This window comes from Halyomorpha halys, unplaced genomic scaffold (assembly GCF_000696795.3).
Source record: "Halyomorpha halys isolate HHAL.00 unplaced genomic scaffold, Hhal_1.1 Scaffold826.1, whole genome shotgun sequence".
Classification (NCBI taxonomy): Eukaryota; Metazoa; Arthropoda; class Insecta; order Hemiptera; family Pentatomidae; genus Halyomorpha; species Halyomorpha halys.
Genome location: NW_027109508.1, coordinates 177,558 through 204,303, shown reverse-complemented (window position 1 = coordinate 204,303; position 26,746 = coordinate 177,558). Strand labels below are relative to the sequence as shown.

Below are 26,746 nucleotides of genomic sequence, written 5' to 3'. Positions count from 1 at the left end.
TGGCTCAATAAAATAGTATAATTATCTACTATTTGAGTTTTTTTTTTACCGCACCCGGACCATATTCCATTCAGATAAATATTATAGTACGAAAGTTGAATTTATAGGTTATGTAGTACCATTTATATGAATTTTTATCATTAACCACCTACTTTACCGATATTATCATTTCCTTTCATTTCATTTATCTTTATTTAGTTCCTTTTTATAATGAAAATGGAGTAAAATGAATGAAAATAATAGCCGGAAAAAGTCAAAAGAGCAAGTGTCTGTATACCGGTATTTGTTGCTTTCTATGTTTACCAAGCATTTGTACAAGTCTTGGATTTCCGGCAAACGTGTAGATTCAGCATAATGTTTATGAAGTCCGACTAATATTTGATTTGAATTTCGAGAGCACAAGCGTGATCTACTAGTACAAGAGCCCAAGAGGAAAAAATATGTAGTTATTTCACCCCAATTTAATATTACTTTAATGAAAACTATGTATAATTACTAGTCTAAATTGATGAGTCTGCTAAGTATTATAGGTAGGGGGAATAAAAAATGGGGGCTGTTTTAAATTTTTCCGAGCTTTATATCTTTAAAACTACCAACAACACTAAAAAACCTAAAGAGGACATCATTTAAAGAAGAGTAAATTTGCTAAATTGTAAGCCCTAATAGAGCTATTTACGTTCAATAGTTCTGGAGAAATAGCTGTTTAAAAAGCAACATTTCTTAAAAAAATACACTGAAAAATCAGTAGTTAGTGAATTTATTTTAAGAAATCTATATCTCAAAAATTATTCGTCGTACAGATGTCTATCAGCTCTCAAATTAAAGCTAGTTTAATGTATTATAAAGTAGTTTATGATGTTTATATTTGAAGGAGTAGTAGTTTTTATATTTGAAAAAATAATTTCACTACAAAAATTACTGATATTTCAGTGTATTTTTAAATGAATGTTGCTTTTTAAAAAGCTCTCGGTAACTATTGAACGTAAATAGGCCTCAAATTTTAGCAAATTTACTCTACTTTAAATTATATTCTATTAGGTTTTGTAGTTTTAAAGATATAGAGCTCCGAATGAAAAATTAGTTTTTTTTTCAACGTTTTGAAACAGCTGCAATTTTATATTCCCCCCTACCTATATTTGGCAGACTCATCAATTTTGAATAGTAATTATATATAGTTTTCATTAAAGTAATCAAAAATTGGTGTAAAATAACTGCCTATTAGGTTTTTCATAGCAAAAAAAAATTATTAAATTTTCACCAGTTTATACTAGACGAGCTAAAACGTAAATTCTAAATATATTAAAATTATTGTGTAATATAACTCTAAATATATTAATATTAATGTGTAATTAAAATTACAGCCATCATCAGGTTCTGACGTAGCCGACCCAATCAAGGACGTTCTTCGCATAGCAGAGGCACGACCAAGAGAAGATCGCCGTTCTTCTATCTCTTCTGATTCTTCACGCTCCATAAATTCCTCAGGATGTTCTGAAAATATTATTTAATATTAATAATCGATTTTTAATTTTTTTTTTCTAGTATATCAATAACCAGAAGACCCGGCTATGCTTTGCTATTGTTAATATATATTTTTGGATGTACATACATTAACTGAACACTATTAAAACTTTGATATCAACTGATATTTAGATGAAGTGATAAGGCGGTAACTATAGTAACAACTAACTTCGCTTTATAATCGTTAACACTGATTCGTCCTTTATAAAATGAAAAGAGTTCTTCCCAGCACCTACTATCTAATCCTAAAGTCTTATTTAGAAGAAAGGTACTTCCTGATTCGACAGGGCTCATCACTATCCTAATATTTCGCAGCAGATGCTGGAGTTCCGCAGGGATCTATACTACCGCCATTATTATATACGTTGTATACCTCCGATTTAACCACAATGGAACACACTCTCACGGCCACATATGTCGGCGATCCAGCACAAGCCTCAAAACAATTACAAATACACCTAGCTCACATCCATGAATAGTGTATCAAATGGAAAACAGGGATAAACATTGAGAAATCAGTGCAAATAACTTTTAAGCTCCTTGTTGGTTTATGTCCTCCTGTTTTTCTAAACAAGCGAAGTTTAACCCGGACAGACACAGTAAAATACCTTGGATTGAGATTGGACAAACGACTTACATGGACTCTCCACATAAAAATAACAAAACAAAAGCTAAATTTCCGACTTAAATTATTATTTCATCTTTTAAATAAACGATCAAAATTACCACTTTCAGAAAAACTAAAGATTTATACTTACCTTCTCGGACCAATTTGGACTTACGGTGCACAAATTTACGGATATGCCAAAAAAACTAACTTACCGAAACTGCAACAGACTGATCAATAGCGCTCCCCCTACATCAGTAACAAGAACTTACACAAAGACTTACGAACTCCCTACGTACAAACAACTATTAAATCATTATATAAATGGTTTCACGACGCACTTCCAACACACACTAACCCTCTAATTAAAGGCCTATCAACACGAGACTTACTAGATACGAGATGACGTTTACGAAGGAGCTGGAATAGGGACCTCTTAAATTGATTTTTAAATTTCAATTTTAATGGAGAGGCATCATTGGATGACCTTAACCTTCATGCCTTCATGACATTTTTTTTTTCATTTTTTTTTCTCTTTACATCTCATTCGCTAGTTGTAAAAATACTTTTACGGTTGTGAATAAATAAAGTAAAAAAAAACTGATCCGATTTAGGTGATTACTTCTTATTCTTTTAGACAATTTCATTGTCTATGATATTGTCATATAAATACTACATAAAATAATAATAATAATAGTGAAAAACCCTCATTGTGCTTCAATATTAGTACTATATTGAAACGATTCAGACTAAATGACCTATCGATGTGTGATAAAAGATTTTTTACGAGTGAAACAAAGTCGATATTTGTTTTTAGCACCTCAAGAAATATTCAAAAAATCGAAAAATTAAATTAAATTTAACTCCATCAGGACAGGGCTCAAACCGGAACTAATTAAACAAATTAGGACCAGAAAAATAAAATAAAACATTACAAAAGTTTTTTTTTTTTTTTTATTTGAAACTAATATTTCGCCCTTATAATGCGTTACATTACATATGAATTGTATTAATGTAGGTTAAATGGACGGTTGTATTAACTTAGGTACTAGATAACATGTAGAGGATTTATGAACCATTATATGAACAATGATCAACGGGAGAAAAAAAAAATAATCCAAACAAATCAAGGTAAAAAAATTTTAATTGTTAATTAATTGAAGAAGATGGTCGGGAGGTGTGGTCAGCAAGGAAAACATAAACGTTTCGACTTGAGTTTCAGGTCTTCATCAGGGCTATAGAACAAAAGAGATAACAACAACATTTGTTCAGTGTTGTACATCAGACAAATTTATCTTCTTACCTACATAATATTATTATGTTATCAATCTGCTACTGTCTAATTCCATGGTTAACAATCAACAACTTTTTATTATTCAGTTCATTGTGTTTTTTTTATTTTTTTCTAAGGCAATCCACAGCGAAGGTCATGTTTGCCTGGTTATCTACAGGTGACCAATCTATTCTAATTCTAACCATGGTAGGGTGTCAAGTTTTTCTTTTTGTGGACCGCCACGCTTCCAGGCTGGATTCGAACCGGAGCCGCTAGCAGATCTCAGAACGATACACTTGGGCGTAACCAACTGGGCTACATACGGCCCCAACTTTCATTTCATTGATATGCATATTTTCAAATTTGTTAGTTTATTATTTATTTTCAATTTTATGTTTCTCTGAATGACGGTTGTTACCTCTTTTTGTTTTATAGCCCTGATGAAGACCTGAAACTCAGGTCAAAACGTCGGCAAGAATAATTTTTTGTTTATTTCTGTTTTTTGCTCATAATAAATAGCTTAATTACTATTTGAGTTCCTTTGACCGCACCCACACCCATCTTCCTTTCATTATTATGTACTGTCAATCAGCGAACTTCCAATAAAAAGAACTTAATGGCATGAGACATGATAGCTTTAAAAAAACAAAAATAATCACCTCAAAAATACATCACCTTCTTTTAATATGGATTAAGTAGTAACAAATCGATAATATATATTCAAACACAGGCATATTGTTGAATAAGCGCACGCACATAACAAAATACACACACAAAAACATATAGGTATAAATACACTCCCAAGTGTCATAACCTTCCCTGAAAACTATCAAGTAACAGAAAATAATAAACAATATTCCCAAGATTGACACATGAATTTTAATTAAGTTAAAACTGAATAAAAGTTTAAACATAAGTTTTAATTAAGTAAGCATGTGATTTTAAGTCCCTGACGTTTTTTATTAGGAACCTATCTGGTCATTTCGGGCATACGGGGAGGGTGTCTACAGGGTACCACCCTATTCTGACACAATAGTGGAAGGTTATTTTTCATTTCCTGAGATCGCCGCTTAAAGAAAATTCAACCACCCAGTCCGGATTCGAACCGACGCCACTGCAGGTCCAATGTTGCAAAGACTTACGCCTCAAGTCCCTTAGCCAAAGATGGCTCCGCCCTACTCCAACCTATCGCTTAATTCCAATCAAGGGTTGGAGTTAGATGAAGATTAAAATTTACGCAAGATTAATTTTTTTGGGACTGATTAGGCACAACACATTTTTTCAGATTAGAAATGGTAGATTTATTCTATAACAGGTTAAACCCAAGACAATAACCTTGTCTTAGTGAACGATACTAAATGATTTATTTCAGCACTCCTACAGCGAGTTGGGCAACTATGAAACTAATAGCTAAAATCACCATGGATACGATATTTATTTATCAATGGCTCATTCATGAATAAGGGTCGTATCCATGGCAACTATAGCTAATTTTTGCCCATCTCTGCAATAGTAGGGTGGCACAACTCTACTCTTCTTGAAAACAAAAGTGAAGCCAAAAACGCTTCGCCCACGAAAGGAGGATTTATATTGAGGTTAACAGGTTAATAACTTACCTACATAAGAATATATATACTAAGGAAAATTATTGGGTTCGTTAAAAATTTCGAATTCTAGTTTTCGACAGAAATATACGTCCTGAGTATTTTTTTTTCCCATACCCTCCTGTAATGATTTTAGTGGGTACATATAGGTGGTATGCTATATGTATAGCTGGGTGTTAAGGATACCTTGGATTGCCTTTTGGCATTATAAGGTTAGGTGAGGGGTCCAATGAAGGTTGTAACTTGGTTGGCTTACGCTAGTGGATTATTGCAACGGGGAGGGGCCGATCCGCTGGTTGAATGGTGAAAATTTAGACCTCAGACTTGAAGAGTCTATGGCCTTCCCTCGTCGAGGACGTCGACTAAGGGACCGTGCTCTGCCACCTCCCAGGTCATGGTGGAGGGGCGATCTCCCTGAAAAGTGGGTTGCAGCAGGCCTTCAGCCCATCAAAGAATTTGATGTGCCCTCGGCCTCTATACTCCGGCACAGTGGGCACTATATACTATATACTCCTATATACTCGGCCTACATACTCCGGCACAGTGGGCACTATATACTATATACTCGGCCTACATACTCCGGCACAGTGGGCACGTCCTGTAGTATAAATAGCAACGGTCCTATATCACTTTTGAAATATTAGCTTAAAACGGGAAGAGGAGACTTTAAGATGGTTTAATCGTGCAATATTCAAAAAGCGCCTGAAATTGGAAAACGGCATGAAACTCTCCACTCCCGCCATCCGTGGTAGCCTTACTAATCTGACAATTATAGCGATTAGGTTAGACGATGTAGGTCATGTCACAATCTCACAAGAGGAGATCATAACACTAAAAAAAGGCAATCCTTACTGGCCGAACCCGCCCCACTAAGACCCCTGGGAGGAGGAAACTTTAAGAAAGTTTAATCGAGCTATATTTAAAACGGCCTGAAGTCCGCCATTGTAATCTAAACTGAACCAGAAGGCAGCAAGTGATTGGCTCGTACTCTTCCCCTACTCCTCTGCCACGCCCCTGAAAGACAAATAAGGCCCACTTTTTTGGCTTCACTTTTACTGCCACATTACTTCCTCCATTATACTCCTTTATCCTAGTCTAAAATAGGATAAATCTAAAACAATAATCTTTGATATAGTGTGAATCGTTCTCACTTAGAAGGTTCATTGAGTACAGGAGACGCTCAGAGGAGAGGTACTATGCAATGGTTGTTGTGCGTGCGTCTCATATCAGAGAGATTATTCTTTTAGCATGTTAAAACGATATAACATATAACATGGTCGAGAGTCTGTTACTAGGTCTGTTAAATGGAGAATGACGTCACGCAACAGACCAGCTGAGCTCGTCACCTATTTGTTGTCGTGTTAGGTTACTTGGTCGTATTTTGTGCTTTGCGCTAGTATTGTTTTGGATGTTTTTAAAACTAATAAAAAAATGAATGACAATAATAATAATAATGTTATGACAGTTGTCAATTAGCTCATCTTGATTCTCTTCCTCACAAGTCAGGAGATCAACAAGGCACTTAGTAGCTTTTACACAACTTCCACTTTCCACTCACATTAGGCATGTTGTAATAAATTACTTTAACCAAAACTTAGAAGTAAACAATAATATGAAGTTTTGGAAGGAAAGGTTATAAAGCAAGCTGATCAGAAAATTCGCTAGGAGCTTTTATGCAGTTAACCTTTAACATGACTTTAAATAGGGCTGCTCACAATCTTATATATATAACATTTAATACGGTAAAACATTTTACATTTAACACAACATCTTGAATACCCCTATTATAGAAGTAATTTTAGTTACGTACGAATCTAAGTGTATGAAACCAAACTTAACGTGTCTATGTTGTTTTCCAATTATATCCTCTACAAGTTTTATAGGAATCATCTAAACCCCCCAAAAAATTGATTAGATGTTTAGATGGACTGGTACACGTTGGCATGAACTTGTTGCCGACACGTCAAGTGTTGGTATGAGGCAAAAATCAAATTGAGGTGTAGATAGTTGACCGTAGATTAATGATTGGAGAAGTTTGTCGGGGGGTGCGGTCAGCAAAGAACAACTGGAATCAATTAAAATTTTGTACTAAAACGTCGGCATAAAATAAATAAATATGGTTTTGTTTATTTATGTTGTTCTTTGATCGCACCCCCTGACAAACTTCTCCAATCAAAAATCAAATTATTGGTTTTAGGCACATGTTTGTGCTGATTAGCTTTATTCTTATACATTACATGATAAAGACTTGTCGAGAAACTAATACATTAGAATAGAAAAAATAAAACATTGGATATAGAAAGGCCATCTCCTTTTCGGGCACCTTGGAAGATTATCAGAGGAATAGAAGAGAAAGCAAAGTTAGGAACTAGTGGATTTTGATGGTTTAGGAGTTTATAAACGGATACATATCGAATAGTATTTATGGAGTTTTTTTGTGACAAAAAAGTATTGAGGATTTTGGATTGTAAGGATTGGATACGAAAGGAATTCGGTGGTAAAGTGGAGCCCCAAAGCTCAACTCCATATGTCCAGATAGGTCTTAATACAGTCGTGTAGATCAATCTTTTGTAATTAGAAGTTTAGACCGTTTGTCTAGTAAGTGCTGTAATAGTCGAAATCGACAGTTTCCTGTCCTTTCAGTCTTGTGTGAGGATTCCAAGCTAGTCGTTTGTCCAGCTGTAGTCAAAGGTAGCTGTTCTGTTCGACAGGTGTTTTAATATTAAAACAATAAGTAATTTTACAAAAAAACTGAAGAATTGTTCTGACCCTTCGAATTTTTCAAATGTACCAACCTGTATACAGATCTAAATTTGGTAAAGGAACTGATACTGGTATTATATCTGTATATATATTATATAATATAAATACTACAATTCGAAATATATTTAGAGGTAGAGTACTTGCCTTTACGATACTCAATTTGTGCCATACGTTCATAAAGTGACGACAACAAATCATGTCTTTGATCTCTTAAGTAATGCGGAATTTTCATCTCTACGTGTTTCCTTGTTACATAATTTTGAAGTATTATGTTGTCCAGGTATCTATAAAGAAAAATGGTTCCTGTTGTTTGTTTTGTTTTTTACTAGAAGAAGATGGTTCGGGATGAGGGGTGAAAAAGGAACAAAAAATAGTTAATTGTAGGAAGATAGTCCAGGTAGCGGTCAATAAAGGTATCAAAATGATAAAAGAAAACTATTCATTGTTAACCGACGTTTCGCCCCACTTTACAGTGCTTCGTCAGGGCTAACAGTTGACATCTCTCTGTTCTAATCTCACAGCCCTGGCGAAGCACTGCAAAGTGGTTTCGCCCTGTTGGTTAACAATAAATAGTTTTCTTTTACTATTTTGATACCTTTATTGACCGCCAGTTTATCTTCTTCCAACAAAAAAATAGTTAACAAATATAGATGTATATGTGCTAACGTTTCACCCCACTTTGCAGGGCTAAAGGTACAAAACATTCTAAAATATGTGTTGACAATGTAAAATAATAAGATTTTTCCCCTATCTTTATTTTACTACCCCTTCTTTTCTCAATTTTCCTTACCCACGTTATTAAGTTATGTTCACCATATATTATTATTGTTATTTTCAAAATAATTTTTTTTTCTATTCATTTCTTTTGTTAAACTTTGCTTATATTTTGCCTCTTTATCAATTATTATAGTTACATATTTTTATATTTTCTTTCTCTTTCCATATTTTAATTTTTAAATTATTAATAACTAATATATTTATACTTCTTTGCATTATATAACTTCAATTTTATTTTATTTCCTTAATTATGTTATTCTACCTACTATTTCAATTACCTATGTATACATTTTATGTTCCACTTCTCTCATCACTTCATTTAATTAAGCCCATTCTGTAAAATTATTCACTTTATGTCATTCTGTTTATATTTTATTTTTTATTTTCTATATTCATTGGTTGTTATCTTGTTCTGTTCTTAGCCCTGATGGAGACTAGAAACTCTAGCCGAAACGTTTGCACAATTAAATAAGCTACACCAACTTATTTATGTTTCATTTTGACTGCACCGCCAACCATCATCTCCTAGTAAGATAATAAGACATACAGAAGTAAACTAAGGTGAGGAATATAAGCTATATAAATATAAGTGAACAATTATCTTTAAAAAAAAAAAAAGGACAAAAATAAATGCAAATATTATTATATAAATAAAATGTATAGTAATAAGTATATTAAAAAATAAATAATATATACCTAAAAATAACAGACATTAAAAAAAAAATTGTTTGTAAAATATATTGATTTATTTAAATATTTCTTATTTTGGTTCTTTATTTTAAATAGATTTTTTACTTATATTTACATAACTTTTAACCCTACTTTTGTTTAGTTTATTTTCATCTTTTAATCTTACATTTTCAACATATTTTTAGATATTTGTATCTTTTTTATCCCTAATGAAGCTCTACAAAGTGGGCCGAAACGTCGGCAAATAAATAGTTGTTAAATATTTTTTCTTCCTTTTTTGACCGCACCCTGACCATTCGCTTAATAATCAGAAAATATGGTGAATCGTTTATATATAGGGTATAAACTTTTATTTAAATAAGTAAAATAAAACAAAAAAAAATGTTTTGTTACTAGGGAGAAATTTATTGGAAACAATTTATATCTAGATATATCGAAATAATTTTATTTAGTAAAAATTAAAATTAAATTATGTCTTTCTTATTTATTTATTTTACTTGTTGATGAAAAAAAAAATAATAAAATCTGATTTAGTGAATCAAAATTAACTCCTACTAAATTACACAATATAAACTTGGTGATCTATATTGCTCGATGTACACGTTTTTGCACTTTCCGCAAATCTAATACTTGATAAAAAAATAGTACAAGAGCCGGGAAGAAAAAAAGCCAGTTATTTCACCCCAATTTTTGATTACTTTAATGAAAACTAGGTACAATTACTAGTCAAAACTGAGCCAAGTATAGGTAGGGGGAATAAAAAATGGCGGCTGTTTCAAAACCTTTAAAAAACACTATAATTTTTCATTCGGAGCTCTATATCTTAAAAACTACCAATAACACTAGAAAATCTAAGAGAACATTATTTAAAGAAGAGCAGATTTGCTGAAATATTAGCCCTAAAAAGCTTTTTACGTCCAATAGTTCTCGAGATATAGCTTCTTAAAAAGCAAAATTTCTTAAAAATCTACAGAAAGTTAGTAGTTAGTTAATTTATTTTGAGAATTCTATATCTCAGGAACTATGTGACGTACAGTTGTCTCTTAGTACTCAAATTAAAGCTAGTATAATGGACTATACAAAAGTATATGATCTTCGTAGGAATAGTAGTTTTCATGATATTTTCTAAAATAAATTGATTTATAGTTGTTCGGACAATAAGTTTGATTTATGAAAAACTTCATTTCAGAAACCATTGGACGTACAGATATCAGCCAGCGCTCAAATTAAAGCTAGTTAAATTTACTACAAAATATTGAATTATGTTTATCTTTGTAGGAGTAGTAGTTTTTATGATACTTGACAAAATAAATTCACAAAATGTTAATTTCTAGTTGTTCGTATAAAATGTTGGATTTTTGAAAAATATACCTCTCGATCCATAAGACGCACGCATGTCTGCCAACACTCAAAATAAAGAAAATTTAACTTACTATAAAGTTGTTTATGACACTTATCTTCGTAGGGGTAGCAGTTTTTATGATATTTACATATGAATATAAATTTGACAAATGAAAATTTGTCCGAACAACTATAAATCAATTTATTTTAGCAAATTTCATGTAAACTATTACTTCTACGAAGATAAACATAATAAACTACTTTATAGCTGATTAAACTAGCTTTAATTTGAGTGCTAATAGACATCTGTACGTCAAATGGTTTTTGAGATATACATTTTTCAAAATAAATTCACTAACTACTGATCTTTCAGTACGTCCCATACAACATTTTTATGAAATGTCGCTTTTTAAAAAAAAAGCTATATCACGAAAACTGTTTAACATAAATAACTCTATTTGGGCTTATATTTTAGAAAATTTACTCTTCTTTAAGTGACGTTCTCTTAGGTTTTCTTGTGTTGTTCCTACTTTTTAAGATTTAGAGCTCTGAGTGAAAAATTAGTTTTTTTTATTGCTTTGAAACAGCCGCCATTTTTTATTCCCCCTACCTATACTTGGCAAACATCAGTTTTGACTATTAATTATACATAGTTTTCATTAAAGTAATCAAAAATTGGAGAGAGATAACTGCCTTTTTTCTCCTCATGAGCTCTAATACTATATAATTCAACCTTCGCTCTAGAATTTGTATCAGAATTTTTTTTATATATTAGCCTTTTCAGTTGACTTTTTATTTTTTTGTTTACAATAAATTTATTCTATAATTTTTTTTTTAATTAACCTTAATTTCAACTCTAAGTTAGGTAAAATATTTCCAATATTGTATTTGAATTCCTTAAATAGGTCATTCTCTACAAGCCAGAATACAAACACTCGGCTACATTGTCTACCATTATAAGAAATATAAAAAATCTTTAATTTGTTTTCAATTGCATATTGTTTTACCTTTTTAGTGATCCATTTTTATAAAAAGGCCTTCATAAAAATTATTAGTTTATTCGGTACATCAATTAAAACAATTGTGATTCCAGGGTTGTGATGTTAAGTCTAGGGTTGGTAGGTTAAGTCTAGGAGATAACAGTAATGTATAATATCTTAATATCTCAAAAATGACCAAACTGTATGATAAAAAGTCATAAAATTTTAAAAAGTCAACTGACTTTATAACTAGAACAGTATATTTTTCAATAAAACTAAAATTTATTTATTAGCTAATTATAAAATGTAGATAATAAATAAATAATAGTTGTGCTTCGGCCTGTTGCTAGGAGACGCAACTGTATAATAACCCTAAGCAGCTGTTTAGCAGCCCTTAGCAACTGTTTAACAACCCTTAGCAACAGTTTGACAACCCGTTTGTATGCCTTACAATCCTGGATCATGGTAAACCAATAAACTTCAGGGTGGTGAGGATTTTAAACTAAATGTTTAGCATTTTAATGGTTCGATTAGTTCTAGGTTTGAAATAATGATTATAACTCCTAATGACGCGGAAGGTAGTAGTTCGAGGAATGGGCTAATTGTAGGTGTCAGAGCATTGGAGTACGCCATTTCAAAGAGACCCCGTGAGCAAATAAGTTTATATACGATAAACAAATACTTACGGGCTCTGAATGGTCCAATGCCCTGAAATTGAATATAAATTATGCACCCCTACGTGGAGTCCCAGGTGTCAGCGGACAGGATAGAGAAGTTGGGTCCCTCTGTCCCAAATGCAACAGAGAGCCGGAAACACCAGCACATGTGCTGGGGAAATGCCCCAACAACTCCCTCCTCATAACACCCCGACATCATAGAGTGAAATACGAGTTAATGAGGGTCCTAAAAGAAAGAGATTTTGCCTGTTTTGACAAGGTCTACTGTGTAGATACGGATGGATCCACAAGATAGGCGGATATAGTTGCTTTTCCTAAGAAGGGGAAGTCGGCAATCATTCTGGATCCCACCGTGAGATATGAAAATAACGACCTTGACCAGGCAAATAAGGTAGATAGGGAAAAGAAGGAAATCTACGATAAATGTATCCCTTTCCGTGAGGGCTTCGGAGAACGTGACTTCAACGTGAGAGGCCTCTGGTTCGGAGCCCATGGAACGATTCCCAGCACAACTAGGAGCTTCATGGAGGAGCTCGGGGTCGATGTCCAGGACGTGGCTAGGATGACAGAGAATATGATACTTGACTCCCTGGGAATCATCCACCACCACATGCATGGAAATTAATGAGTGGGTGAGTTATCCAGAGGAGGGATGGCATGCATGCATCGCATATCTTATCTGTTGTTTTATTTATTTACTACTTTATTATTTTTGATATTCTAATATTTGTTATATAGGGGAATTTGTTGATAAAATTAAATAAGGGTTGTAAAATGGAGGGGAAAGAAAAAAAAAAAAGGAATAAATTGAAAAGCTTGTATTTAGTTTGTAGACTGATATGGATTGTATAAATAATTGTAAAAGAATACTGCAATGCCAGCAGTTGGTTGCTAACCAGGAAAAAACAAATTAGCTAGCAAAATCTAGGTTACAGACGGATTAGTTGGGAATTTCTTGGTGTTTTAAACTGAACTAATTTTTCTATCAAGTACGGTCTTCAAAATTTGCGGTTTACAAACTTTCCAGGGCGGTGATTGTAGGGGGCTAATAGTTTTTTTAATGGAAAAAATAAGAGAGATGAAGAATGAACAATACCATTAGATCTCAATATTATATTTGCTTAAATAAACTTACATTATTGGTTAGACAGTAATTTCAATCATAAAAGAAAAGGTCCCACACAACTCAGAAGTCAATAAAAGTTTATCCAGTCATATACGCAAAAGCACAATTAATAAAGCTTCCACCAAACTGGGACAATTATAAACACACGCACTATTATTACCACTCCGATTCAAAAATAAAACAAATCATTCGCGCGCCCTCGATCGTCAGTGTTGCCCACGCAGTGTTGCCATCTCACAGTGATGTTTAAAATATGAGAAAAAACAAATATTATGACGTAAAATCTAAACGGCGAAGATAAATTCATTTCCTTGAAGTACTTAGTATCACTAAGCATTCTTGTCAAAAATCCCGCCCCAATGTTTTCTGTCTCTCATTCCACGTCGTTGGAAGGAGCATTCAAATATGTAAAAGTTAACTCTGAGGTACTCCAGGGTTGTGAGGAAATCGAACTTTAAGTTTTTGTTACCAGTTACTGCAATACAACGACTATTCCGAATGAGTGAGTTTGTAGTACGGTCCTCGCTCTAAAAATAGATTTTTTTCATATCCATACATTAATAGTAAAGACCTACAATCAGTCAGGGACACAAATCGTATGAAGAGAGGATGACCTAAATAGTGGTGCCGACTCACTCGACCAAAAAATTCTTCAATATTTTCAAGCTTCTTGAAAATACCCGCTCTTGGAGAATCGATATAACTGTAGCTGTATGATTGCTAAAGTCATGATTGAACTGCCGTATTTGTTCTGGTGTGATAGTTGGTAGTCACGTGATGCACTGAAGCAACTGTCACGTAACTATCGCATGTATGTATCTTGACAGTGATCAATCGTACAGTTTCAGTTATTGCGACCAAAGTCGCAGCCACTATCATTCTTCATTCAAGTTTTCATTTCGTGGGACCGCCACGTAAAATCCACCCTCCAGGCCAGATTCAGTAACGAGGTAATCAAGGTTCAACGGCTTAACTCCCGAGCCACAAACAGCTCTACAACTCACAAGTAAACAATTGTGGACATGATAATCTCAATGAGGAATCACAGAAATTCAGGAATCGCTAAGAAATATGCAGTGTTCAATAGTTACAGTTCTGACAGTATTGCCGAACTCTATCTGACCGAGTTGATAGTACAAGTAATGTCAGTGGACTAACTGCCGCGTTAACTGCCACATTTAACTGTCATATGCTCCTCTTCTGGTTGAATAATTTATAATATATAAACCAAAATTCTTTTTTCCACATATCCATTCCTTTTATTAATACCTCTATATTTGGTAATTGTTTCAAATTCTTTTTTTGTTTTGGAATTAATAAATAGTGACTTTTATCAGCCCAAGGTCCAAAAACTATATTCATCAGCATGCCTCAAAAATCAATCGATCCTTGGCCCCAAAAATAGATATGCCATGGGCTCCAAATGGTCTAAATACGCTTATATACTATAATCTAAAATCTAAGAAAAAATAATAACTTATTAGTAATATAAAATGTCTCTAATGATAAGCTAAAAGAACTATTCCAAGGACTAGTGCAACACTCCATTAGCACACCTATATATAACATAATCATGAGAGATAGTTGACCGTGGATGACTTATACGAGGAGAAGATGGTTGGGGGTGCGGTCAAAATATAACTCACATAAGTTGAAATAACTTATTTAATCCTGCAAACGTTTCGGCTAGAATTTCTAGCCTTCATCAGGGCTGTTAGCTCGAAATCTTATCGCCGAGTGATGGAGCCGTGGCAAATGGCTTGGCGGTAAGATTTCAAGCTAACAGCCCTGATGAAGGCTAGAAATTCTGGCCGAAACGTTGGCACGATTAAATAAGTTGTTTCACCTTATGTGTGTTATATTTTGACCGCACTCCCCAGCCATCTTCTCTACGTATAAACAACATAAATCCATTTTACCAGAAATACTCGATTACCGGACAATTACTCGCTAAGGTGAAAATAAACCCGAAAGTCGATAGCACTTGACTCAAATGTAGTGTGTTCAGGCATATCTTGTTCGATAGACAATAGCAACTAAGATTAAGCCAAAGATATGAAGATTAATAACATTTATCTTATTAAGATTAAGCTTCTATACACACAGATGAAGGTCGTCTGGGCAGTCTAATGCGAGTTTTCACGAGGACTAGACTTATGTCTGTTGCTTTTCACTCTCACACCAGATAAACCCAATCACTCACTGGCCCTTCACAATTTTGTAAGTGAAATCTTATGCTGGATTAATACGTTTGCCATTTGCCGCAAATCCAAGACTTGTACAAATGCTCGGTAAACAAACGAAGCTCCAAACGTCGTATTCACATGATTGTATGTTCTTCTGCTATTATATTCGATTTACATTACAAAAATAAAAGCACAGCAAAGATAGTTGAAATGAGAGTTAAGGTAAATATCAACAAAACAGGTTGTAGATGAGAAAAAGTCATAAAAATGGTTTTAAATAACCTATAAATTCAACATTCGTTTTAGAATTTTTTATCAGAAACTTTTTAATTTAATTATCTAAACATAAAATGTCTTTATAAATGTATATTAGTGCAATGTTAAATAAAATATAAACTGCTGAAGTTAATTAACAAGATGTATATCAAATGGATATAATTTTAATTATACAATCTTATCCTGTCATTGGTCGTTGCATGAGAATTTCTCTCAGTTAAATTGTTTTTGGGGTCTGGAAGCTGCTGGAGGGAGACAGTGGTTACCATCTACCTGGAATCTGCAGTTCAGAGTCTCTTCCTTCTATACCTCGCACCCTCCACCACTAGCAGCTCTGGGTCCATGGACCATCCAACCCTCTTTCTCTGACAATATTCTCTTCTCCTGAGACATTATCTAAGTGCTGCTATAAAAATATTCAAGTTGTGAGAATTTTTCTCACGTGTGTCAAGTGTATTTAATTCATAAAAATGTTTTTTCCTCGAGGGAAAAAATTAGCAGGACTAGGGAAACGTAGGCTTGAAGAGGCAGGAACTTCATTAGGTACGTATTATTTACTATGAATTGTATTTCGATACTATAAGTGTATGTTAGGGTGGTATTTATAATAAAAATTTGTCTTTTCATGTTTCCACTTCATCGCTGCGCCTTATGAGTACTATTTCTTGTAAATTTATTGTTCATATTCAGGCATTCTAAACAAAAAAGAATTGCCACCAGTGTAAAAGACGGATATGTCCCAGTCATACAGTGTTCACTTGCACCAGTTGTGCACAAGAGATTTCTTCAGACTGAGCATTTTTCTTTTTTTAAGATTAGTGTTATGTTCTTATAATATGATGCATCCGTATTTTGATTCATTTTATAACTTTGTCTGTCTCAAAATATTATATTGTGTTTATTAATATTTTATAGTTATGTTTGTTTTTTAAATTTTTTAAAACTAGTTTGCTATTGTATCAAAATATTTTTTTTTATGTTATGCTTAAATAATCCTAATATAAATCAAAATTTTATATTTAAAAAAAAAACATTCAAGAGCTCTAAATAAGAAATGTGAGAAAAAGTCTCATGCGCGGCCATCCATGTTAAAATTGACCTAGGGCCGATGACAGGTTAAAAAAGAGTTAATTATTGAATCCAAAGGTTTGGAGAATTGTATAATTAATTAAAACTCAGAGAGAACAATTATTCACCTGTTGACAGTTTTAAACAATGCTAACTGAAAACAGATGTGTGGATGCACCAGCTATCTATGTACCAGCTAATCCTAAAAATTCATCTACACGCTTACACATGCACGAATTTGCCATTGTTTGGCAAATTTGTAGAGGCACCTTAAGAGTCGTTATTGACAAAATGGAAAGAAATGTGAAGAATCGAATCCATAAAGTGACACTTTGGGCGAGTCAATTTTATAAAAATAGTTGCTATCACAACCCAGGCATATACCCACCCAAAATATAGAATTTCTGTTTCCTGCTAATTTTCGTTTTTAAGCTTGGCTAACCACATAGAGACAGATAATTTTTCGAGACTTGGTAGTTTCAACTCTGGGCACCTCAAAAGTGTATTGCTGTCGAAAAATGGAATTCTAAATTTTTCTTACAGCAATATTTTCCCTTATGATATACTTCATGTATAGGTAAGTGAAAGTAAGAACCATCTAATGTGGTTCATAAGGTTTTATTCCTTAATCTATGTGAATGATGTTTAATTATCAAAAATTAATTCTATTCATAAAGAAAACGACCAAAATATAGTTGTTTATAATTTAGTTTAGAATTATAGTCAACTTTCTTTTAAATAATTACAGTTAAAAAAATATTTTTGATTGAAGATTATTAAAAAATAAATTAATCTTTAATGAAAACTGAATATTTGTAACATTTATACTGAATACTTATTTTATTAATATTATTTAATTTTTTTTTTTTTAATTTTGAAAGGATGAAAAACTGAAAAATTAGGAAATTATGAAACTAATAATAGATTGTAATGATGTATCGATAAATTTACACAATATTGCACTCTATTTGTACATTATTCTTATCATAGATTAAAATTAAAATTCTATGAAGTAACTCCTTAAAAAAAAATTGGGTTTTATCACATTTATGACAAATAACTATAAAATACTAGAACTTAAAAAAGTGGATAAGATAAATTTGATAAGACTAATGGATATTTTATGTATCAAAATGTTTTTTAACGATTTCTCAGATTTAATAATTTTTCTTTGACTATGTCAACATAGAAATGATGGCATCGTGTTGTGTCATAGGTTTCTTATCAAATTGCTAATAAACGGAGCAGTATAGTTTTAAATTTAGAATATTGTGTTACAAAAATAATTTTGAAAAAAAAATCAAGTTAAGGTAATCAGTAAGTAAAAATTAAATTTTTTTTTCAGTGGAAATTATTTTTAAGATATCAATATTTTATTTATCATAGATTTGTGGAAATTATTACTAATTCAAAATGACAATAAATGGGTGGAAATAATAAAATGTCTCAGTTATAGAAGTTAATTTTTTTTTTTTATTGTACTTTACTTTCAATAATAACAATAAATATCTGAATGTTTCATATGGAATATGTTTTTTGGAATAAAATTAATAAATTGGGAATCGGTGTAATAAAGTTTAAATTTAATCGAAGTATAAATATAATTCTTCCGATGTCAGAAAATTTATTTTCCTCTGTATTATACCTCAACGTATGAATGAAAAATTTCTGGAAGAACTTGTTTAAGGTATTTCTAGTTTTAACATTTGGCTCCAGGACTGTCTTTAACCAATTGGTTTCCACACCACTTAAACATATGGAGGCCATCCAGAAAATTAAGAAATTTATTTTCTGATCAACTTTAGTTTAGCAACAGAAATATATGATGTACTAGTTAATAGTTTATTTAATATTTGAAAATTAATAAATATAAAAATAATTAACATTTAAAAGTGTTACAGTGTTACTAATTTATTAAAATTGTAAGGTTTTTAAAAAAAAATTTTCCTTCTCTTTTTTTACAACATTAGCTCTAATCCACACAAATAATTTTTTATGAGTTAAAAAATTAAGCACAAATTTATTGAAATAAAATCGTGAATATTATTTCATTTATGAATATTGTCAGATTACCTCAAAATTAGTTTTTATTTTTTACGTTCAAGCCTTACTTATCTGACTTTTCAAACAGATAATTATAGTGAGTAGGTTGGTCGATGTACGACATGTCACAATCTCACAAAAGGAGATCATAACACAAAAAAAGGCAATCCTTCCCCGCACAACCGCCCTGCTAAGACTTCCCCCAGAGAGCGATGGTCCTATATCACTTTTTAAATATTTGCTTAAAACGGGAAGATGAGACTTTAAGACAGTTAAATCGAGCAATATTTAAAAAGCGCCTGAAATTGAAAAACGGAATGAAACCCTCCACTCCCGCCCTCCATGGTAGCCTTACTTAACTTAACTTTTTAAACAGACAATTTTAGCGAGTAGGTTGGTCAATGTACGACATGTCACAATCTCACAAAGGATCATAACACAAAAAAAAGGCCATCCTTCTCCGCCCATAAATAGACATATAGATAAATAAAAATGTTTGTTCATTTTTAGGAGTTTTTATTTATTTTTGGCAATGATTAAACCTTTAAATTCAAAAATAAACAATATTTTAAGAAGCATTTTTTTTAGAATGCGTTCTAATTGAAGTTTTGCACTAACTACTAATTTATGACATATATATTAACCCATTCGAGACAACACATATTTTTGAAGACCATCCTCAGAATCCAAAAAAAATTTTTTTGCTTTATATTGGCTATTTTTGATTTAAAACATATTTCCAATAGCAATCAGTCACTTTATAACTCCCTTTGTACAGATAAGATAATTGCATGCCGTGTGTGCAGATAGCTCCTCTGAATGTTTTTATTACGAGGGACAGATTGCACACAAGGTGTGCAATATAAAATAAAAACATACTGTTAAAATGAGCAACATTTATTCCAAAAATAGTCGGGTTACATAAAATCCTTGTTTTAGGTTTAGTAATGAAGAAAAGAATATTATAAATAAATTAAAATAAATTAATTATAAATAAAATAAAATAAAATAACATAAACCTAAATAAAGATAAATTTTTATGAAGAAGAATAAGATAATGAATTTTCCTGGAAGGATAAACCTTACTTTTGTTGCACCGAATAATAACCCTTGAAACAATCGCAAAAAATTGAAACCAACACTAAATTTTATTTTTAAACGCTTCTAGGATAAATTTTGTTTTCAACCAGTTTTGTTCTAACAGGCACTTCTTCCATACTGACTGATAATTGCAATTCAAGATCATTGCACACATGGTGTCTTTTTGGCTTGGAAATGCATTGCACATACGGTGTGCAATTCGTCTCGAATAGTTTAATTACTAAATTGTTATATTATTCACTCATCTTGTATTAGTGCCCTCAAAACTTGCATTTCAAATAAAAGAAGTTTTATAGTTTAAAATATCTCAAATTTTAAGACAAACTAAGGTAAAAATTTACAAAAAAAGCCCCTGTGTCAGAAAATTCAAAATTTCGATTTTGCCTACTTATATTAGTGTTTTAATTAAATATCTGTCAATTTCTGCTCGCTCAAAAAAGATAAACAAACTCCCCAACAGATTCTTTTCAGTGTATGTCAAGGCTAAGGTAAATTATAGCATTCTGTTTAAATGAGCTATGAAGTTGCTGGAGCTAGTTTTGTAAACTGGTACTAAAACTAGAAATTCTATAATATAAAACTTACTGGAAATCAGCTTTTTCTACATCTACCATTTCAAATTTCAATTCCAATATTCGCCCAAATAGCTTTTCTATGATTACCTGGAGGCTCTGTCGTTTTATAGGATTAATTAATCCATTATGTGCCTCGGTCAGAGAGTTCACTACTTTCAAATACCTATCAAATTAATTGAGACGTTTAAATGGTGTACCTAATAGACGTTTATCATATCCAATTAAACATTTTCGATTACTTTACATAAATGGAACCAATCACATCAATCGACTTTTGCATACTCTCAATCGGTTTCATTTTTAAGAATGTTCGGTCATCTTTGAGAGCTACTTTTAATTCTTTGAAAGAACTTGCAAGTTCGTTTTCTATGTATCGCTCCATATCTGTAAAAATTAAAATAAATCACTAGTAAATAAAAGTTACAGAACGTTTTATTCAGTGGTTTGTGATTATTTTTCTATCTCAGGAACTAACACTATTCTTACTTCTTATTTTAAAAGCAAATATACTTCTCAAAAAACTTGAAATAAGTAGTTGCCTACAAAATATGGGAAGGGTATGTTGTTGGGTATCAAAGTATGTTTGAGCTACTAGGTTCTTTAAAATAAATGACAAAACTTTATTGAAATTGAACAAAAAATGACCTGCAGAAACAATTGGTATCAAAGGTATGCAAGTTAACCAAAATAAAAAAATACAAAAGAGAAAATTTGGCCATTTTTTAAAACTGTAACAAAAACTTTGTAACCATTTTTAGAATAGGGTTCTGAAGATGGACCCAAACGTCAACAGGATTATTTTATTGATGAGAAATTAATAAAATATAGAATTAGGCTTAAAAAGGCTAGTTAATCCCCGAGACAGAAAGTTACACTACAAAGTTATTATGAATGAGAAGATGGTTGGGGTGCAGTCAGTAAAAAACACAAATTAGTGCTGTTTTACCAAAATGAATAAATTGGATTACAGAATGATTCGAAAACAACTAACAATATAGATATGTAAATAGTGTTGAAAGACATGTATAGTCTAATTATTGTAAGAATATAAAGGCTGTCTGAGAAAGAGTAATATTGAAATTAAGAAATAGGAAAGAAAAAAAAAAATACTTATGGAAATCTAGTGAGTAAATATATATGCAAAATGAAATAAAATATAAAGTTATATAAGCCAAAAAGAGTAAACAAATATAAATATGAATGAGAAAATCTAGAAATGTTGGCACTAATTAATAACTTTTTATTCGTTTGTATTTTTCACTGACCGCACACCTAGCCATCTTCCCCTCATTTGTTTATTCCCACAATCAACTATTAAGCATTATTACAAAGTTGTTTAATTTAAAAAATAAAATAAAATTACCTGGAATTCATCCGGGGAAGTTGATAAAATGTTTTTAGTTTGTTAGTGTAATTTAACTTTCTAATTTTGTTTTAATTTTAATTTTATTTTAAATTTTTAATCAATTTTTGTAAGGTTATAATTAAAGAAATACCACATGTTTTTGTTTTTTAAATAAAAATACACCCACTTAAAGTTCTAAGGATAGTAAATATTAAAATGGATATTTTCAAGTACTTATGATGACCCAGTAATCACTAAGGTTAGAAAATAAAAAATAAGAATATTTTAAAACTGAAAACCTCACCCATAAAATTATATAAATCAATGGTTTTAACTTGTCTTTTATAAGCGGTAATAAAACTTAATTTGTTTGCTGCAAAGAAGATAAAAGATATACTTTACAAACAAACAAATAGAAAATATATTTTTCGAGAAGAACAATATCATTCAGGCTTTTAAATTTCTGACAAAAATTATTTAAAATTATTTTTAACGCTGCTTTTATTTAATAGTGGCTACATCTCACATAAATATTTTTTTATTTATTTTGTGTTCGACGGATTCTATAGAGTGGAGTTACTAAGTGAAACAATTTTAGTTTTGGGACAGTCCATTAGAGAAAGTAACCCCCCCCCCCCAGTGTATAGTACTAACCATGGAATACATCCAATTCAAAATAAAATCTGTCTGTTATTATTTTTAATACTCTCATCTCTACAATTATTTTATTTTTTATTACCAACTCGTCTATATAATACTTCACTGTTTGTCAATTATCTTTTTACTTTTTTCTTTATTTATGTCTACCTATATTTCTTGTTATTCTTTGTTCTACAATATTTTTTCTTTATTATCCCATATAACTGTATTTGTAATTACTTTTATTATCCATATATTCTGTCAAGAATGACCAACTATAATTTCACTTTCTGTGTCTATTTATTTTTTAGTTCCGATGAAGGCCTGTGGGTCAAATTGTCGACTTTTAATAATTTTTATATTTATCATCTTTATAGTTTTTTATTTCCAAACATTGATGAATAAAAAGTTGTAACATCACCTCAATCACATTATTGAGAGTCCATGATAGTGTTTCCGACAAAAACCAATCTTAAGCCAGTTGAGCAAAATGAATGGTAAAGGAGATCCACTTATTTTCATAGAACCAGCTCAAAATATGCCAATAAAAACAAAGTCCAGTTTCTAACTCTGAGTTTAAAGCAATTCTTTATGATTTTAAAAATCAGGTGCGGGTTGTACATCACATAACTTTCACCTACTAGTCAACTTGAATTTCAAATTAATCCTGGCTAGTTTAAGAATAGAAACTGTAGCTGAAAAACAAATGTATAGCTTTTAAAAAAAATACACGTTTTTCTAAGCCATCATTCAATTCTTAATTGTTATAAAATTTATATCGAAAATACTAAGAATTTCCACTTTAGTAATGACAAAACTGCGAAATTATCAATAATTAGACCTATTTGTTCATCTGTTCATGCTGACCTATTCATTGTATGAATTTGGTGTCTACCGTAAAAAGAAGAAAAAATGGCTAAGAAGAAATAAAGTTAAGCAATGCTTATATGTAAATTGGACCATGACCATGACTTTGGAAATTTTTCCCCAGCTTTAGAACGAATAGTTTTGTTTCTTTTATTTTTAACCACCTAGATAATTTATTTGGGAAGTGAGTTGGTAGCATTTACCAGCCCTGGTACCTCACCTAATTATATACCTTATACCTTTCTCGAGCCTAGACCAAGAAGTGGATGACACTCCTTAGTGGAAAGGTAAGTTTCATTTTATTGTTACAGTGATTTATTAGGGACTATTTCTATATTCTTATTTTTAGAGAATTATATCATAAGTTTTGATTTTATAGCAAAGGAAATAATATTTTTGGATTATTTGAAGAAAAAATCATAATTTAAATAAGATACTAAGCCAAATTCTGGATGTCGAGTTTGGCTTTTTTGTTTAGGCCTTCTCCGAGCATGCTTAATTCAATTTTTAGCTCATTGCAGGCAAGTAGTCACATATTGTTATGCTTTTTATTTTGCCTTTAGGCAATGTTTATTTTCAATGTTAAGGTTATTTTAAAATATTGGATTACAAACTGCATATGATTACAAGTTTTTATTACTTCGTAAATGATTCATGTAATAATAAATAAATTGCAAGTTTATAGTTTAGCTTTATTACTAATTCAATTTAGAAATATTTAAAAATATTGTTATTTATTCTTCCAGAAATTAATGTTAGACCATAATATTAAACAAAATGTATTCATAATTATATTTATTTTATTAATTACACATTTTTTCATACGTCCGTCTATTAGTCTCTCTGTAATTAGACTGTTAAACTTTTATTTGTTTTGTTATTGGTTTAGTCTAATACCATCTCTATTTGATTTGGGCACACTGACTATTGTTATATCTCAATTCTGTTAATTATATCAATATAATGTTGTCCTATACCTTTTATGTACGTTTTGAAATTTACAATATGAGAAGATGGTTGAGGGTACGGTCAGAAAACAACACAAATAAGTTAAAAATCTGACTTAATATCAAGGCATGTCTATTATGTAATATAATGACCACATTATTGGTTTTGTTATACTTGTTTCTTTATTCTATATTCATGTTTCTTTGCATTATATAACTTTATATTTTTATTTCCTTAACTATGTTATTTTACTTACATATTTAATTCCTATATTTAGGTTTTATTTTTCACTACTTCCATTACTTTATTTTTATTAATTTTCATTCTGTACAATTATTTACTTTAATCACTCTGTATATCCTTTATTCACTGGTTGTTATCTTGTTTTTGTTTTTGCCCTGATGAAGGCTGGAAATTCTGGCCAAAACGTTGGCACTATCAAGTTTTTTTTTTAACTTCTTGGTGTTATTTTCTGACCACACCCCTAACCATCTTCTCATATATATTATACATGGTCAAATATCTTTTCATCATTACAACATTTTTAATATTTTTAGTTAAGTATACTCATCTAAATATTTTCTCCTTATATTATCTGAAATTATTTATAATTTCTACTTTATCAAAATCAAAATTAATATTAATAAGGATTATGTCAACTGAAAAGAATGGTATAATGTATTAAAGTAAATCATTAAGGACAATGTAAGAAAGATTCAGGGGATTAACCGTGGCCAGTCCAGAAATTTTGTTAAAGAACTGACCATGGGAGGTAAGGTTACCGGATTGCTAACTGTTTACATCGGGACCTGCTCATGCTATACTTCAGGTATCCTGAGTGTATTTTACGAAGATAATTAAATTTATTAGTGAAAAAAGGGGGCTGAAAATTGTGAGACTTTTCATTCAAAAGAACATGCATATATTTTTCTTTTTATTTCATTAGTTAGTTCCCTGAAGGAGCAATTTGGGTTAATGTGTTAGTTTAAATCATTTATCTATAATGAGATATCAGAACAAATTTGGGTGGTCTCATGGTTTATAGAATTATGGCTTATCTGGTGAATGACGTCTTCACTGCCACGGTGACGTTTTCTAGCCGCTTTCCTCGTCCAGGTTGTGCTGTGAGCAAATATTGTGAAAACCACCATGTGATCTTCGCCCCGTGTCAGAAAAAAGCGTGTTTCTTCCTCGGTGGCTGGCCAGCGTATCCTGGACTCTGGTGTGATGGTAAGGGCAGGCCAGGTCCTAGCTTGCATGGTGCTTAGGCTGGGGCGGCACTTGCAGTCGCAGCGTCTTCGGGGACTTCCGGTGTCTGCGGCAAGGGGGGGACATCAGAAAATGTGACCCCCGACCCGGACTTAATATAAAACCGAAAAATTTGGATTACTTAAATCCGACACCAACAGAGTAGAAGGGGTTCTAGGTAGGAGCAAACTCAACGGAACAACTACCACACTTAAAGAAATCTTATTTGCTGTAATTCCATTGCCCAAAATTCACAAACCAGATACCCTCTATTCTATCACTTCCAAAATCAATTCTCACTCAGTCAAACTCAATTTATTCTATTATTTAGATTTTATGATGTATCTCCTAGATAATACTGTTGTTTTTTTTTTGCATTCTTTACAAATAGTTTTATATATTACTTTTTTTTTTTTGTTACCTGTTTCTATATTATCTTTCATGTTACCTACTGACTGCCCTACAGTATAGTATACTTTAATAATGTTGAACAGATCCACTACCTTGGACTACATCTGGACAAACGACTAACCTGGAATCCTCAAACAAGACTAAAAAGACAGGAAACTGCACATCGATTTCGACTATTAAAGGACTTACTAGACAAACGGTCCAAACTTCCAATTCATTACAAAAGACTGATTTACATGACATTATAAGGCCTATCTGGACATATGGCGTTGAGCTTTGGGGCTCCACTAAACCTTTAAATTCCTCTCTTATCCAAACCTTACAATCCAAAATCCTAAATGCTCCCTACTTTTTCACAAATAAAATCATCCACAAAGACCTTAATGTTACATTTATAACCGATCTAGCCCGAACCAGATATCCTTCTATTACAAACTCCCTAACCACTCAAACCCATTAGTTTCTAATCTTGCTTCCTCTTTTATTCCGGTCAATCTTCCGAGGCATCTGAAAAGAAGATGGGCTCGAGACTTAATATTGTAAACATGTTTTTAGAATGCTTCCATTGGGTAGTTTCTCTACATGCTTGTACCTTACCATTATGATTTCCTCAAATTTACTCGATGCAGTTATGTGCAGTTGTAAATATCAATAAATAATCTGTTATTCTTAAGATGTAT

At 31.7% G+C, this 26,746-nt stretch overlaps 1 protein-coding gene across 7 annotated transcripts in view; it reads right to left on the bottom strand.

The window, feature by feature from the left end:
* The window catches only part of LOC106686475 (dynein regulatory complex protein 11), a 79,608-nt gene extending 57,484 nt beyond the window's left edge, over positions 1–22,124 (bottom strand). For 3 of the 7 annotated variants that reach the window (XM_014429820.3, XM_014429818.3, XM_067047697.1), the window contains exons 1-5: positions 21,972–22,124; positions 20,848–20,992; positions 20,619–20,771; positions 7,913–8,052; positions 1,360–1,491 (exon numbers count right to left, since the gene is read on the bottom strand). In XM_014429820.3, the coding sequence (XP_014285306.1) occupies positions 1,360–1,491; positions 7,913–8,052; positions 20,619–20,771; positions 20,848–20,990 (568 nt within the window). In that variant the 5' untranslated portion in view covers positions 20,991–20,992; positions 21,972–22,124. Of the gene's footprint in view, positions 1–1,359; positions 1,492–4,060; positions 4,232–7,912; positions 8,053–13,368; positions 13,393–20,618; positions 20,772–20,847; positions 20,993–21,971 lie in introns of those variants that run through there. The other 4 variants (XM_014429819.2, XM_014429821.2, XM_014429823.2 and 1 more) reach the window with 4 other exon arrangements.
* Positions 22,125–26,746: the final 4,622 nt, after the last annotated feature.